Raw genomic sequence first — 17082 nt, 5'->3', positions numbered from 1 at the left:
ATTTTTCCATTGCTTTATTTTGACACTCTTTACTATTTTCCCACTAATTTGCTGGCATAAGCAGCTGATAAATTATTTTTTGTCACTGCTGCTTGTTAACTATTTTAGTCAGAAACTTGTCTATAATTCTCCAACTCCTATAAATACAACAGTTGTGTTCTACTTCATATCTATAGTTTTATCTTCACCAAAGAGGAGGCTGGGCTCCGCAGTATTAACTTCCAGTAAAATGGCATCTCTGGTTATTTTGGTATTGGGTGATAGTTTAGAGAAATAACTACACTGGACTCTGTAATAGCTGAAAGTGCCAAGAGGCTTAGGCATTTGTCCTTAGAAAAATTACCATGCTACTCTCTCCTTGGTGCAAGGCCCAGACTGGAATGGGTTTACTGTGATATTTGGTTCCAAATTACTGTGGGTTTATATTGTAGTTAAGACCCTAGCTATGGACACCATTCTAATTTCTCACAAAATAATTTATACTTTGAAATATCTTACTAATTTAAGAGGATCAAGTGTTATAATCTATTTACATTCTTATCCATTTTTTCATTGCTTTATTTTTACACTCTTTTCTTTAATAATTTCCCACTAGAGGCCTGGTGCATGAAATTCGTGCATGGAAGGGTGTCCCTCAGCCCAGCCTGCACCCTCTCCAATCTGGGACCCCTCGGGGGATGTCCAACTGCCTGTTTAGGTCCAATCCCACAACCGGCAGTCAGACATCCCTCTCACAATCCGGGACTGCTGGCTCCTAACCGCTCGCCTGCCTGCCTGCCTGATTGTCCCTAACCACTCTGCCTGCCAGCCTGATAGCCCCCTAACTGCTCCCCTGTCGGACTGTTGCCTAACTGCTCCCCTGCCGGCATGATCGTCCCCAACTGCCCTCCCCTGCAGGGCTGAGGGGACTGGGGGACTGAGGCTGGATAAGGCAGAGCTGAGGAGGCTGGGCACTGCCATCTTTTGAGGGTGTGGCAGTCAATTAGCATATTCCCTCTTTATTGGCTGTGGGTGCCGCCATCTTTGTGAGGGTGTGATGGTCAATTACCATATTCCCTCTTTATTAGATAGGATTAATTTGCAGATCTCTAAATGATCTGCAAACTATGACCTACTTAGTTAGTTAGGCCCAAGTATCTCTAAAGAGACTTAAAATCACCACTGGTAATGCATGACATTAATTCAAAGCCCTTACAAACAAATTCCTACTGTTTAAATGACGCACTGAAGGTCCTTTCGCTCTTTACTCTGTGACTGTGGTACATTACAGGCCTATCATACAACATTCCTTTTAATATGAAAACTGTAATCATATTTCTTCCATCAGGATTCTTTCCAGGAAAACAAAGTAATATCACTATTTATCAAAGCCATCTCTGTGTTAGTTAATACAAACTCACAACACAGCTTAATAGTAGGAAAAGAAAATGGTTTGGAGGGTCTGTTGTACATAATTATTTGCTATGGGGACCCTAGGCATGTTACTGAAACTCTCTGAGTTTAATTTTTTACAACTATAAATGAGTATATTATCATATAAAAATGTATATTTAAAGAATTAAATAATGCCCTAGCTGGTTTCCCAGTGGTTAGAGCACTGGCCTTGAACTTACGGGTCCCGGGTTCAATTTCAGTCAAGGGCATGTACCTTGGTTGCAGGCTCAATCCCTGGCCGTGATGCAACCAATGTGAGAAAGACATCTTACATGGATGTTCCTCTCTCTCTCTTTCTCTCTCTCTCTCCCCGCCCCCCTTTGCTCACTCTAAAATAAAGTAAAATAAATTGAAAAATATCCTTGAGTGAGGACTAACATAAATAATAAATAAATAAATAAATAAATAAAATAATGTAAGACATTCAAAATAGTCACTATTGTCATCTCAGTAAAATAAAAAGGCTAAAAGGGAAAAGAAAAATACATACCATATTTACTGCATCTTGATCAAAAGGGTTCCACTCTATATTCTGAGGATAGTGGGCCAGAACCTTGGATTTGAATGTTCTTCTCAAAGGACTCTGGTCAAAATTTTCACCTATAACAAATAATTAACAATTAGTTAATATCTAGAATTTCTTCAAAAGCATGTCATAGCTTTAGTTTTATGTTGTAGCTATATTGACTGATGGTATTAAAATCTAATTCAATTTCTACTTCTAATAGTCTGCACTGTAAAATTCTCAATGGACAAATGAAAAAAAAATAACCACCTGTAATAAAAGGTCTGCACTGAAGACTTTAGAATCTGAATTTTTAAATCCTGGCTAGACAATTGATATTAAAAGTCAGATATGATATAATCCTTGCCATAACCTAATTATTGTCCTCATTGCAGTATGTAATGATAAAAATATCTATTTGGAAATATTTAATTCATTAAAGAAACATCCTGAATTAAACTGATGATCCCGAAATTTTGTATATGGACAGACCCAATGCTGCAGTACTCAAAAAAGGCAATGGGCTTAAATTTCCACAAAATTCTCTGATAAATGTGACTGCATCTCCAGGCTTTTACAAGAATTAACAGAGTTAGAAACATCATTACTGAGTTGTCTAGCTTAGTAGACAAAACACACTAAACACACTAAACTCTGAAAAGAAATAATCTATTCTAAGCCAAATTCATCACCTGTCAAAAATCTGGAAAGAAAAGTAGAACAGTCTTTAATTGTTATATATAAGAAAATTTAATAATAGATGTCAGCTCAGTTCTTTATCTCCTCGATCAAATGAACTCCCATGAGACCTGTTACCTACAAATGCCTTAGTTTCATAAACTATTTTAATGTGGATGGATCTTAAATTCTCAATTTCAAAAAGTTGAGATTGAGAAAGTAGAAGACCTTGGAGCAACTTTATTCTTTCTCCTGTGTTTTTTGTACTTTTAAAGTTTACTTTTTAAGTGCAAAACACGAGCTGCTATATCAAAAGATAAATGCCAGTTACCAGTATTTGTAAAAGTAAAAATATCATAAAGCAATTTATGAGTCACACTTGGACATGTAGTCAGACTCCGTTTCCATTTTTCATAAGAATATGAAGAGATGAATATTAAAACACCTTTTAGTGCAAAACAGATCACAGGAGAGAAAAGGCACACTCTAAAACAAACATGTCAAACTCTCGGCCCGCGGGCCGCATGGGGCCCACAACAAATATTTTTGCAGCCCAGCCAATATAATGGTATGTAAAAAACATTTCAATAAAAATTTCATAACTTAATTTTTACAATATCCTGTTATACATAATTATTAATAACAAACTACAACGTTCGCTAATGACTAGATTACTATAATCATGTTGCATTCATTTCCCTTACACGCCTTATGTGCAGGTGCACCATTTCTCTCCACTAATACTAGCAGCGAATATTTTAGCAGCCAACTGCCACGTCATTAGTCTTGGACTGACTTGTTTGGTGTGTGCAACAGGAAATATTTCGCTTTCAGAGAACAAGAAAAATAGATTTGCATTACGCTTATTAATTTGTGCAGTTATTCAGGGTCTGGTAAGTTAATGTTCAAAAAAATTAATTTTTATTTAAGTGTTCTAATATCTTATGGTAACAACTACTTATTTATTTCAGTCCTTTGTATTCAGCTTGTCTCTATCAAAATAAACCTATGTTTCTATGAAAATTGGAGCTTTTGTTTTTTTGCGGCCCACATAAACTTAAACCTTGTTTATTTGGCCCGTGTTAGTCTTTGAGTTTGACATGCTTGCTCTAAAATCTTGCAGGAGATTGCAATATAATTTACAAGAGCTTTTTTGAATAAAGGCACATAATTTAAATAGATTTGCTGCAAGTAACCTACTGTTTCTAATTTGAGCCCTTGGCTAATGATCATTTTCCTCTGGGTTTGTTCCTCTTATTTATTTAGGCAAGCACTTCATCTTTCTACCCCATATTTCCATCTTTTAAGAGATGGAGTAGAGAGCTTTTACTTTTAGAAGACAAATGTCAAAGGCATCCCTAAGGAAAGTTATCCATTTTTGCACCATGCTTCTAAGGGTCTGTAAACATCAAAAAGTCAATGGGAAATGGTCCATGAGTCAATGTGTCTAAAGAAAAGTGTTTATTTCAGGAGGATGAATGCCATCTTTAAGCTAATCCTGTATTCTAGATTAGTCACTTCTTCATTTTAAAAAAAGGTTACTTTTTATTTCACCTCAAGTCAGAGAAAAAATAAAACAGACACTTCCTCCTGCTTCTAAAGGTCTATCTGCTGACTGTGCTACTGACAGCAACAGGATAGCCTCAGAAATATACAGCCACCAAGAAACGCCCTCCTTCGCCCACCCTCAAATCCCCAAAGTGCTTATTTTTATTATCCAATAATGTCAATAAAATATGAAATACTGTGGGGCATAAGAAACAGCACATACTCAGGACAGAACTCCTTGAAACACTTACCTTTTAATGATTCCTGCCTGAGTTCAGTTAAAATAGTAACATTATCCTCATTCATAAATGAAGTTATAAAAGATAAATCAGAAAAGTCACCACAGTGCCATTTTCAATATAATTGTTCTGCTCACTAAGGAACACCACACCCTCTTGAGGACCAATTAATCACCAGAAGAGAGAGAAGGAAAACCACCTCCAGAGAGAAAAAAAATTCACAAAAACAAAACCCAAAAAACTCACGAAACAGAAACCCAAATCTAACAAAACAAAAACAACAACAAAAAAATCACAGAATCACCACCACCACGACTATCACCATCACCACCACCACCACCACCACCTTTAATTAGACTGCCATAAAGGGGGGTGGGGGAAATAGGAAAGATCATTGCTATATATGCAGCTGTCTTGGCAAATATTATTTTGAAGGAAATTAGGGGAATAAACAACTATGAAGAAATTCTGGTAACACTGTTAAGGATTTAGAAATGAGTGGGTTCAGCTATTCCTACTAGCACCAGTCAGAGAAGAAAACCTGGAGATGCGTTTTGGAGATGTGAAATGGGGGAATAACCTTATCTTCTCATTTTGAGCCCAGGTTTTAATAAACCTCTAACTTAGAATCTATTACTAGGACTTAGCAGGAGAAATGAATCAGTCTAAGAATTTGGATTCCCAGGAACTAGAAATTATATATAAGCATCCTTTACTTAACTTAAAATCCACCTTCAAACATTATCCTGAAATGAACAAGGATTGTAAATTTGTGCAAATATTAACACCCCCCACTACAACTACATAAAGACTTAATTTCAAATAATACTGTCAAGTAATCTCCTAAACCTAGCTGCAATTAAACTTTTCCCCCTAAAAAATAGGACATATCTGCCAAGAGAGCTTACAGGCTCATGAATAATTTTTTTCAAGGCTTGAAGCAAATGCAATCTTTAAAAAAATTAAGATGAAGAAGAAAGAATAGACACAAAACAATACCTATTTTTTTGCCTGAGCAAAACTGAATAAACAAACAATTACGATGGGCTTGGGTGAATTAAAATAATGATTTCTAACACCTCAACTTTTTATTTTTACCTGAGGTCGTATTTGCAGCATCTTGGCTCCTGCCATGACGATTTGCTTCTAGCCATTGGTACAAAACTACATAATGTAACAGAAACAAAAAAGCTTTATGAACAAACAAAAAAGCAAAAAATTTGACTTTGAAGAATGGAAAATGAGAATAAAAAAATTAAACAAAAGCAATCAACATGAAACATCAACATCAATGGAATGTAACTTAACGCCAATAGTATGCAGCTTATAAACTAGTAATATGAAAGGAAAGAGAATAGGTAATTATATTTTACTAGAGGCTCGCTGATGAAATTCGTGCAAGGGCCTTGGCCCCAGCCCCTGCCTGCCGCCGCTGTGGGCCTCTGACGCCTCTGCCTCGACCCCTGCCCACTGCAGCTTTGTCCAGGAGGACATCCGGTCTAATTAGCATATTATGCTTCTATTATTATAGATTGTAATAAGTGAAATGCTATTTAAACATCTATAACTGTTATTCAAATGGGGAAAAGCACACATTCTTTTCTTAATAGTAATTTGAAGAGAAATATCAGGAGAAAGCTTATGTTTCTATTAGAGGCCCGGTGCATGAATTTGTACATGGGTGGGGTCCAGCCAGCCTGCCCTGATTGGGGTGATCAGGCAGGGCCAGCCAAGAGGAGGAGCCGCGGGCAGTTGGCCGCTGGCCCTGCCCTTGATCGGGAAGGGGGGGAGGGTGATCAGGGCGGGGCCAGCTGTGGGGAGGGGCCGTGGGCAGTTAGCCAGCCAGCTCTGCCCCCTGGTCAAACTCCCAGTTGAACTCCCAGTCAAACTCCTGGTCAAGGGGACAATTTGCATATTAGCCTTTTATTATAGAGGACTAGAGGCCCAGTGCATGAATTCGTACACGGGTGGGGTCTGGCCGGCCTGCCCTGATCAGAGCAATCAGGCCGGACCGACCAGGGGAAGGGGCCATGGGCAGTTGGCTGGCCAGCCCTGCCCTCGATCGGGGTGGGGGGGCCAATCAGAGCCAGCCATGGGGAGGGAACGCAGGAGGTTGGCGGGTGGCCCCCCCCCTGGTCGAACTCCAGTCAAACTCCTGGTCGAGGAGACAATTTGCATATTACCCTTTTGTTATATAGGATTATTACATAGGATAGTCAGATATAACAAAGTATGATAGTAAGACTAAATTAAAAATTATATCCCAACCTCTACACACCTATCAGAATGGCTGAAGTCCAAAAAACTGACTCACTGACAAGTATACAAGTGACAGAACTCTCATAAATTGCTGGTGAAAATGCAAAATGTTACACAGCCACTTTGGAAGACAGTTTGGCAGTTTCTTACAAGGCTAAACATAGTCTCATCATATGAACCTAGAGGCTCAGTATAATCTGGAGAAAAACATCAAATTCCAAGAGGAGAAATCTACAATATACCTCATGAATACTTGTCAAAACTGTCATGATTATCAAAGACAAGGAAAGTTTGGGAAACTGCCATAACCAAGAGGAGCCTTGGAGACATGACGACTGACTGTAACGCGGTACATTGGGTGGGATCCTCGAACACAGAAAGGACATTAAATAAACACTAAAGAAATCTGAATAGAGTACAGACCTTAGTTAATAATGTATCAAAATGGATTAATTGTAACACATGTATCAATTAATTGATGTTAATGATAGAAGATGTTAATGATAGGGAAAACTTCATGTGTGGACGAGGGGTGAGGGGTGTAGGAACTATGTACTATCTCCATTTTTCTGTAAATCTAAGACTGCTCTAAAAATCACATCTGTTTTAAAAATTACATTCCAACATTTAAGATAAGGACAAAAGCATATAAGTATATTCAATATTATAAGAAGTCTACCTTTTGTAATCACTATGCAAGCATAAGCTGAAGTTTGCTCTGTACCAAGATTCCACTTTAATCAACTATCCTCATAAGCACTTTTTACTAAGAAGTGTCAACTTTGGGAGGAAAGTTTACTAGAGTGAGGACCAGGCTATGAAAGAATCCAAATCAGAGCTTGGTAACTGAGAGGCACTAAAGAGTGTTAAAACTTCTGGACGCCAGGTTGATGTAGCTCAGTGGTTGAGCGTTGACCCAGGAGGCCACTGGTTGATTCCCAGCCAGGGCACATGCCGGGGTTGCAGGTTCAATCCCCTGTGAGGGGCGTGCAGGAGGCAGCTGATTGATGATGTTTCTCTCTCATCGATATTTCTATCTTTTTATCCCTCTCCCTTCTTCTCTCTCTAAAAAAATCAATGAAAATGTATTTAAAAAAAAAAACACAACTTGGTGGGGGGAAGGGGGCGGGCTGGAAGGGGTCAATGGGGGGAAAAAGGAGACACATAATACTTTCAACAATAAAGATTAAAAAACAAAGAAATAAAAACCTTCTGGATGTGTTTATGGGTTACCTAAATGTCTACAGCTTTTTGACATCTTTGCAGAGATGTCAGTGTCTCCTTTAAAGAGTCCAACAATGCAAGGTCCTAAAGGCCTATGGGGCTCCGGCACTGACGGAATAAAGCAAAGACTAAAAGCACCCTGAAGTCACCAAGGAAGCTATTTGGATCTTTAGGGACAGTCAGGACTGTGAACTGACACCCATCATCAGGGACAGAGGCCCAAACCAGACAGACCTCTGAACAGCCCCACACGCATGTGAGTGACATCCCTGGCTGAGGGTGCCTCTCATGAGGGCACACAAAGTCAATCTCCTCCAGGACTCTGCACTCCTCTGGGGGGCAAACAACTGTTACTGGTACTGGCATGAAAGAATTCAAGAAGCAGACCACACTCATTAAGTATATAGTACAGGTATTTCCTCTTTCCAGTTTGCAGGAATAATGACTACTCGTTAGAGGAGAGCGGAGTAGTATTAGAACATGACACAAAAATCTCCCCATTTGGCCCTAGCTGGCCTGGCTTACTAGTAGTGGATAGAGCGTGCGCCTGCGGACTGAAGGGTCCCAGGTTCGATTCCAGTCAAGGGCACAGGCTCAATCCCCAGTGTGCAGGAGGCAGCCAATCAATGATTCTCTCTTATCATTGATGCTTTCCTCTCTCTCCCTTTCCCTTCCTCTCTGAAATCAATATATATGTATGATTTTTTTTTTAATCTTCCCCATTTGGAAAAGCAAGCATCACTCTCACAAAAATGAGACACAAAGTAGGGAACACAATCCACTAACTGGTCTAACAGAATAGGCTCTTATCTAAAACCCACTGGGTCCTGATTAAGGTGAAAACTCTTGGCTTTGTTCAGGGTAACACTAGGAATATTTACCATTCGTTCCAATTACTTCAAAGAGCCCTTGTTTCTGATTTCATCAGAGAAAACGAAAATAATAATAATAATGAAAGTCATTCCAGGTCAATCTACTCTGGCCAGTGATGCAGAGAATTGTAAGCAATGATGTGGGAATGCTGAGAATACCCCTCTTCTCACTGTGGCTGGGAGCATGAGACCTGGCCTTTTGGTGGCTCCATGCTTCCTCTCACTGGCACTGGGAGTGGGACCCTACCCCAGCTCCTAGCCACTGCTGAGGATTTCTACAGCCTGTGCATGCGGCTGCAGGTAGAGAGGGATTTGTGAGATGAGTGAACCTTGGCGCTGCACCTCAGCCTGGCGGCCCTGTTACAGATTTCTTCACTTATCTCCTCTCTGAACCTTCTCACTCCTAGGGCCCCAGTGGGTTCCCTCCCTCATTATCCGTTTCCACCACAGACTACTTCTGCCACCGTGTTTCTCTACAAAGCAAGGTCACAATATTTCCCTATCTTCCTGTCCCTGAAGGATACCGCAGAAGTCTAGATGTTTTTTTAAAAGTTTGCTGATAGAAAGAAAAGGAAAATAGATGGGAAGTTTAAAAAGGTAATTAATCTCTTCTGTCCTGTCCCTTTTTCATTTTAAAGCACATACAAAACAAAACACACACACACACACACACACACACACACACACACGTAATATGGACAAAATATTCAGAGTGAAAATGTTTACCCAGCACTTTGATAAAGGCAAGGGGAGGAAATGGAAAACTCTGGATGCTGCCCATGAACTCCATGCTGAGGAGGAAAGGAGAGGATGTGGTGGTGAGGTAACTCTTCTCCTTCATATGTCTGTCCACACAGGTTTGCAAAGACTCAGCCTGAACTGGCATGAGCTGGAGTTGGGAGACAAAATACTGAACAGCAGTGAGTCCTACAAGGCAGACTGACTAGGGAAAGAGAAATGGGGAGGCATGTGGAAGGTTACAGGTTGGAAACTAAAATGAAGGGGCACGACTGTGGCATTCACCTGTACATGAGTTGTCCTTTATCACAGTGGGCTGTCCTCTTCCAAGCAGATCCCCCAGGAGGCACACTTATCATTTATTCTGATGATTCTGGCACTATTTAAACCATCTCTGAGTGGGCAGCATGGAAGTAGAGGCCTGATCATCACCATCCCAGCTGACACATAGAGTTTACTATATGGCATTGTTATTCCAAGTGCTCTACATATATCAGCTCATTCCATCATCACAATTATTCGATGAAGTAGGTACTATTATTGTCCTCAGATATAGAAACGGAGGCACAATAAGTTTAACTAACTTGTCCAATGTTAGACAACTAGAAAATTCAAACCTAAGCAACCTGACTCCAGAGTTTGTGCTCTTAATTCTACATATGAGGTCATCTCAGGAAAAGATATTTCAGGAATGGAAGAAGAAACAAGTGCAGAATCCCTGAGGCAGAGATGAGCTTGTCATGGCTGAGATGCAGCAAGAGGCAAGCATGGAAGATGTCAAAGAGGCAACCAGGAGTCAGATAAAACAGGCGCCTTGGACAGAATGGTGAGAACTTTCGATTTTATGCTAAGTTATGGGAAGTCACTGCAGAGAAGGGAATGTTTTAGAGGGATCACTCTGGCAGCTGAGAGAACAGACTGTAGTGGGTGAGAGTGAAATAAAAAGACCTACCAGGAGGCTTCTGCAATAATCCAGGCAAGAGGTGATGGCAGAATGGATTAGGGCAGTGGTCGGCAAACCCCGGCTCGCGAGCCACATGCGGCTCTTTGGCCCCTTGAGTGTGGCTCTTCCACAAAATACAACGTGCGGGCGTGCACGTACAGTGAGACTGAAGGAGTACCCTAATTAAGTTAATAACAATGTACCTACCTATATAGTTTAAGTTTAAAAAATTTGGCTCTCAAAAGAAATTTCAATCATTGTACTGTTGATATTTGGCTCTGTTGACTAATGAGTTTGCCGACCACTGGATTAGGGAAATAGAGTTAGGGTGGTGAGAAGTAGTAAGATTCTAAATAATTCTGAAGGCATAAAAGATATGACTTGCTGACAGATTAGATGTGAGAGAAAGGAGTTGTCAAGAAGGATATCATGATACAATTTTCGGTCTGAGCACCTGGAAGAAGTGTAGCTATTTACTGAGAAGAGGAACAAAGGAGAAGGAGGGGGTTTTGGATTTGGAGGGGGGGTGTCAGAGGGTTGGAATACGAATTCATTTTGAATATGTTAGGGTCTAAGACACCTATTAGATATTCAAGTGAAATTTTTGAGTAAGCATTTAGATATATGAATTTAAAATTCAGGGGGAGCCCTGGGTGGTATGGCTCAGTTGGTTGGGCATCATTCCATGCACCAGGATGTTGCTGGTACGATTCCTGGCCAAGGTTGCAGGCTTGATCCCAAGCAGGGGACATGCAGGAGGCAGCCAATCGATTTTGCACTCTCACACCGATGTTTCTCTCTCTCTCACCCTACCCCTCTCTCTAAAAATCAATAAACCATTCTTTAAAAAATAAAATTCAGGGGGAAAGCCAAAAATTCAGGGGTGAATAACAAATAGATAGTATTTAACATCACAGGGTTGGATAAGATCACCTAGGACAGTGGTCGGCAAACTGCGGCTCACAAGCCACATGCGGCTCTGTTGACCAATGAGTTTGCCAACCACTGACCTAGGAAATGAATGTAGATGAAGACAGCAAGGCCAGGGTTAGAGCTCCAGGGGACTCACATAACAGTAACAGGTTGGGGAGAGGATGAGGAACTGGCAGAAAGGTAAATGAGAAAAAGCAGCCAGTAAGAGAGAGAGAGAAAAAAAAAAACACAAAAAACAAAAAAAACAGAAGCATGGCTATCATGGAAGCCAAGTAAAGAAAATGGTTTAACAAGGAGGAAGCTGATAATATAGAAGACACTGTGACCTTGACAAAGAGGTTTCTGTGGAGTGGTGGGGTGAAAACCTGTGTGGAGTTGTCCAAGAAAGAACGCAAGAGAGGAACCAGAGGCAGAAAGTACAAACAACTCTTCCGAGGGGTTCTGCTGGAAGATGACAAATGGATAACATTGGAGGAGAATATGGGGTTGAGGGAAGGGTTCTGGGTTTGGTTTTTAAAGATAGGAGCTATTAACTCATTCAAGTAAATATCCAGTGTGCCAGAACTCAGGACAAAGGCCAGTCCAATTCTAATTAGGCACCGTGCATCCTACCACCAAGCACGCAACACAATAGTGGCTTATTTCATTGCAAAACCACAGTCCTCTGACAACGAGAAATAAACAAAGCAAGTGTTTTGTTCCTAATCCATGCTTGTCATACTGTCAGTGTAGGTAGCTAGATATTAACGAAGGAAAGTAAAGGGAATAAAATAGTATTAAGCATAATAAACTGGGGAACTGAATCAGACAACTAGCCTGCTTGCTTCACTAGGAAATTACAGCTTCACACACTCCCCAGGGCATCCTCCACCCTGGGAACCTAATCCCCCTAAGCCAGCAGGAAGGAACATTATGGGGGAGGAATAAAAACAGCAGGAGAGAGTCCTCTGCTGGGCGCATGGGCAGTAGGAGCCAAGATGGTGCAGGGGGGTGGGGAGTGGGGTGCTCCCACTCTGAGGCATGCCCAGTAGGAACTAAGACATGCCCACAAAGGACCGTCAGTCTAGCCTGGAAAAAAGATAGGATTGGATAAGGGACACAGCCCCCACCCCTCCCAAGATCTAGGAAATAAATTGGTTAAGGGGAGGTCCCAGCGCCAGCCTGGGAAAGATTAAGAAGTTGATGGGTTGGTTTGAAAGGTTGCCTGGTTCTTCCCAAGCCTGAGACAACATAACCCAAGTTTTAGAAAGTATTCTCTCTAAAGGGGGAGAAAACGGGAGATATTCGTAACACCATGAACAATAAAAAATACATTAAAAAAAAGAGAAAGTGTTGCATTTTGTGATACGTAAAACAAATCCTCCCCTATTGCTAAAGGACTTATTCTCTGCCAAAGAGACTCCCAGAGGGACACCTGTTGCCTTTCAGGAACAAAGGAAAGCCACCTACAAATAAAATATTTATATCTGACAAGTTATACTATAGAGCTAGAGTTCTAAGATAACTCAAATTGAAACTTTTCCGCTGCATGACTCAAAGAAGCAGCTATTTGCACACAGTTAAAACAGACCTTTCCCTCCATTTCCATTCATTACTTTTCACTGACAATACTCTCACACACACATACAAAAAATTTACCTAGGGAGTCAGAAGCACAAGCAACTCAATTTAGTTCACATAGGGGTACCAATCAATGTTTCCTCTTACCCTCTTTTAAAAAAATCCTACTTTAGAAATCAACCAAGTTCTCTAAAAGAAAAATATATATTACTAGGCAGGGAAGAGGTGCATCTATTTCACTAACATGGTCTATGTAATTTTATTCTAACAGCAAAACAGGGCAAAATAATGTTAGTAACAAGATTCACTGGGAAAGAGAATCTTCCTATACAAATCAAGCAGAAGCATTATTCTTCCAACAACTACTTGAAGTTGTTGGTACCAAAATGCTAAGCAAAAACAACCTCTAAGTCTCTCTGCATCAGCATGGCTTTCAATTTTAATTAAAAATCTGAAGACCGACATGACTTTAAGACATCACTCAAGGGGAACTGAGGAGGCATCACAATCTGCACACCCTCACACAACTCTACCAAGTCCGCGGCCAACATCTTCGATGTCCAGATTGAGAGACTGAAACTCAAGAGAGGCTGAGGAATTCCCCCAAAGTCACACCACTGGGAAGCAGCAAAAATGCTGCCTCCAAGCCCCATCTCCTCACCCCTGGACTGCTGCCCACAGGACACAGCACAGCAGCCATAGGGAATCTCTCTGAATTACAGAGCTGACTACACCCCATGTCCTTGCAGGAGTGAGGCCTAACTCCCAGGCACCTCCACATCCACTCACGGAACTAGATTAACCTCTCCAGGAGCACTGAGCAGTGGAGGGTATAATTCAAAGTAAAAATAACTCAAAAGCATAACGCTCAGCACTGACATATATAATAAAAGCAGAAGAAGAGCTTCTTTCTAAGAAAAAAAAAATCTAAAGGCCATTTTTAGCTCTCACTCTACTTGGCCTTTCTATAGCACTTGATACTCCAATCCCCTTGTTCCCTTGTGTCCTGTGACACCAATCTCTTCAAGTTATTTTATGTCAATGATCACTGCAAGAGTCTCTCTGCAGTGGTTCGTGTTTATCTTATTCCTTTGTTGGACAAATGTTTTATGAGATGGTTACCCTGGTGGGTAAAGGGTACTGTCTGTCCCTCTTGAAGGCGGTGGACACTCCCACTGTTAAGCACCTTGAGAAAATACAGCTTATGACATGATAAGAAGATATGAGAGGTGGAACCTGGACCAATATGAAGGAACTCTTTCCTGTCTCTAGACCTTATTCCTCTAGACTACGAGCAGTCCAGATATGCTTAACGACACCCCTCACTTGTGGAAGGAAAAGAACCTCTGCCGTGTGGAGGCAGATCCTGGTTTAAGCAAGGAGGCAAGTCTCCCCCTGGGAACGAACTCAACTCTGTAAAGGGCCCCAAATGACCAACTGATTCTATGAGCAGCGAAAGCAACCACATACATATTCTCCTAAACTGGTGATGTTACTTTCCATTTACGATTTCCTCCTGTTAATCTGTAAGAATTCTGTGAAGTTTCACACTCTCAGCTGTAAGAAATGAGAGGCCAGCACAGTGGAGAGAGAGCTGTACACCCCAAAACCAGCACAGTGGTAGCAGCAATGACTGGTGAGATTCGCAAGTGGTGACAAGATCTGGCGTTGGAAAGTCCAGCTGCCCATATCCAAGTTGTTATTTTCTCTTTTCCACTAATTCATATGGACTGAGCAGTTATTAAGGGAGCTTGCTGTTACCTCCATGGGTTCCTCTTTTTCTACTGCTCTCTATATATCTGTGTTCTGCTGGGCTCTGTCTGCTCATTTTTTCTTACTCTACACCAGAGGTTCTTAACCTTTTTAATGCCGTGACCCTTTAATACAGTTCCCCCAACCATAAAATTATTTTCGTTGCTACTTCATAACTGTAATTTTGCTACTGTCATGACCCACAGGTTGAGAACCGCTGCTGTAGAGCCTAAGACATCGGAAAACACAGATATTTACATTACGATTCATTAACAGCAAAATTACAGTTATGAAGTAGCAACGAAAATAATTTTCTGATTAGGGGTCACCACAACATGAGGAACTGTATTAAAGGGTCGCGGCATTAGAAAGGTTGAGAACCACTGCTCTACACACTCCAACAGCCTACACTACCCACCTATATAAATGACTTAGAAATATATACCTTAGCCTAATCAGTCATCTCTCCAGGTCCAAATTTCCAAGTGCCTATTGCAAATATTTATCACAAACTGTTAAAAGTCAAGGTACCCTAAACTGAACTTATGTGTTTCTGATGCTACCCTCTTTTTCCTCTATTCCTTGTGCCAATTAATAATACCAAGATCCACCTGAGTCAAAATTTGGAATTTACTCTCTCTTCTCTTGAAAAAGGCTGAGGAAAATAAAATGGGATGAAAGAAGTCTCTTCTAGCATACAAAGTATTTTCTGTAATAAGGAGGGTTCAATAATCTCTAATGTGGAGAACGAGCCTTAGCTTTTGTTCCTGGAGCGTAAATGTAGAATGACTAAGTCATATGTGACCTTGGGTAAACAACTCAGTCTTTCTGTGTTTCCCAGGAGGAAAATGGCAATGATGAGTAAAGTTATGTCATAAAAATGTGTCATAAATAGTATAAAGGCTTTGTCAAAATCCTCCTCCAAATGTTAGGAAAAGTGAGCACAACAGCAAGCATGTTTAACAGCATTCTTGATTTACAGAGTTAGCTCTCCACTTGCTGGCACCCATTTTTCATTAACCACCACCCACACCAAACTTCTCAGTAATATGAATCTACTAGTGTTACTAGGTACTGTCTTGTTGTTGGAAGAAATGCCCTTTAGTTACTAATGTAAGACAACATAAGCAGTATTTCCAATAAACATTGTAAAAGCCAGAAAAAAAAATATCTGTCATACATGTGGGGTATGAGGATATCTGAATAGAAGGTAATGCTGAATTAAATACAATACACATATCATTATAACCCAAAGCCCACAGTTCACAATAGGGTTAACTCTTGGTGATGGATATGCTGGGGGTGTTGACAAATGTATAATGGCATGTATCTACCATTATAGCATGGTAAGAGCAGTTTCACTGCCCTAAAAATCCTCTGTGCTCCGCCTATTCATCCCTCCTCGCCCTCTAACTCCTGGCAACCACTTATCTTTTTATTGTCTCCATAGTTTTGCCTTTCCCAAAGAGTCATATAGTTGGAATCATACAGTATAAAGTCACTTCAGGTAGCCTTCTTTTATTTAGTAATATACATGTAAGGTTCCTCCATGTCTTTTGGTGGATTATAGCTCATTTCTCTTTAGCACCAAAAAATGATATTCCATTGTCTAGATATGTGCCACAGTTTGTTTATCCATTCATCTACTGAAGATTACCTTGGTTGCTTCCAAATTTGGCAATATGAATAATGCTGCTAGAAACATCTCTGTGTAGGTATTTGTGTGGATATAAGTTTTCAAATTCTCTGGATAAATATCAAGCAGTCTGATTGATGGATCGTACGTATGTTTTGTTTTATAAGAAACTGTCACACTGTCTTCTAAAGTGGCTGTAGCACTTTGCTTTCCCACTGGCAATGATTGAGAGTTCTTAAATATTTACTAATTTACTTAAATAGTATATTTATGTTGTCAGCCTCAGTGACAGTGTCTGTCATCATTACAGCTACTTTTTGAGTCATTAACACATGACTATATTGATTATAAAGGGTTATATATAAGTTATAATATTATATAATAATAGAGGTCTGGTGCACGAATTCGTGCATAGGTGGCGTCCAGCCGGCCCACCCCAATCGGGCTGATCAGGCTGGGCTGGCTGTGGGGAGGGACCTTGCGCAGTTGGCTGGCCAGCCCTGCCCCCTGGTCGAACTCCCAGTTGAACTCCAGGTCGAGGGAACAATTTGTGTATTAGCCTTTTATTATATAGGATATATAAACTCAGGAATGACATATCTATTTACCTAAGTGACAGCAAAAATGGTCTAATCTGCAGGATACAGATGGGTTTTTTTAATTAAGAATCACAAATTCTTTGACTCACAATAGGAAGAATTCTTAGAGACCAAAGAGGGAATCACTTCCAACACCCCACCTGGTAATTTCTCTAGCTCAGC

General features: G+C 40.5%; 1 protein-coding gene across 1 annotated transcript in view; it reads right to left on the bottom strand.

Annotated features, from left to right (window-relative positions):
* Window positions 1-17082, bottom strand: part of DENND5B (DENN domain containing 5B) — a 184159-nt gene that overhangs the window by 105986 nt on the left and 61091 nt on the right. The window contains exon 2 of the mRNA XM_080659118.1: window positions 1925-2034. Within this exon, the coding sequence (XP_080515244.1) occupies window positions 1925-2034 (110 nt within the window). The remainder of the gene's footprint in view (window positions 1-1924; window positions 2035-17082) is intronic.

The sequence above is a fragment of the Plecotus auritus genome, assembly GCF_963455305.1.
Source record: "Plecotus auritus genome assembly, chromosome: 3".
NCBI classification, from domain to species: Eukaryota; Metazoa; Chordata; class Mammalia; order Chiroptera; family Vespertilionidae; genus Plecotus; species Plecotus auritus.
The sequence above is the reverse complement of the archived record's forward strand: the minus strand, read 5'-3'. Positions and strand labels throughout refer to the sequence as shown.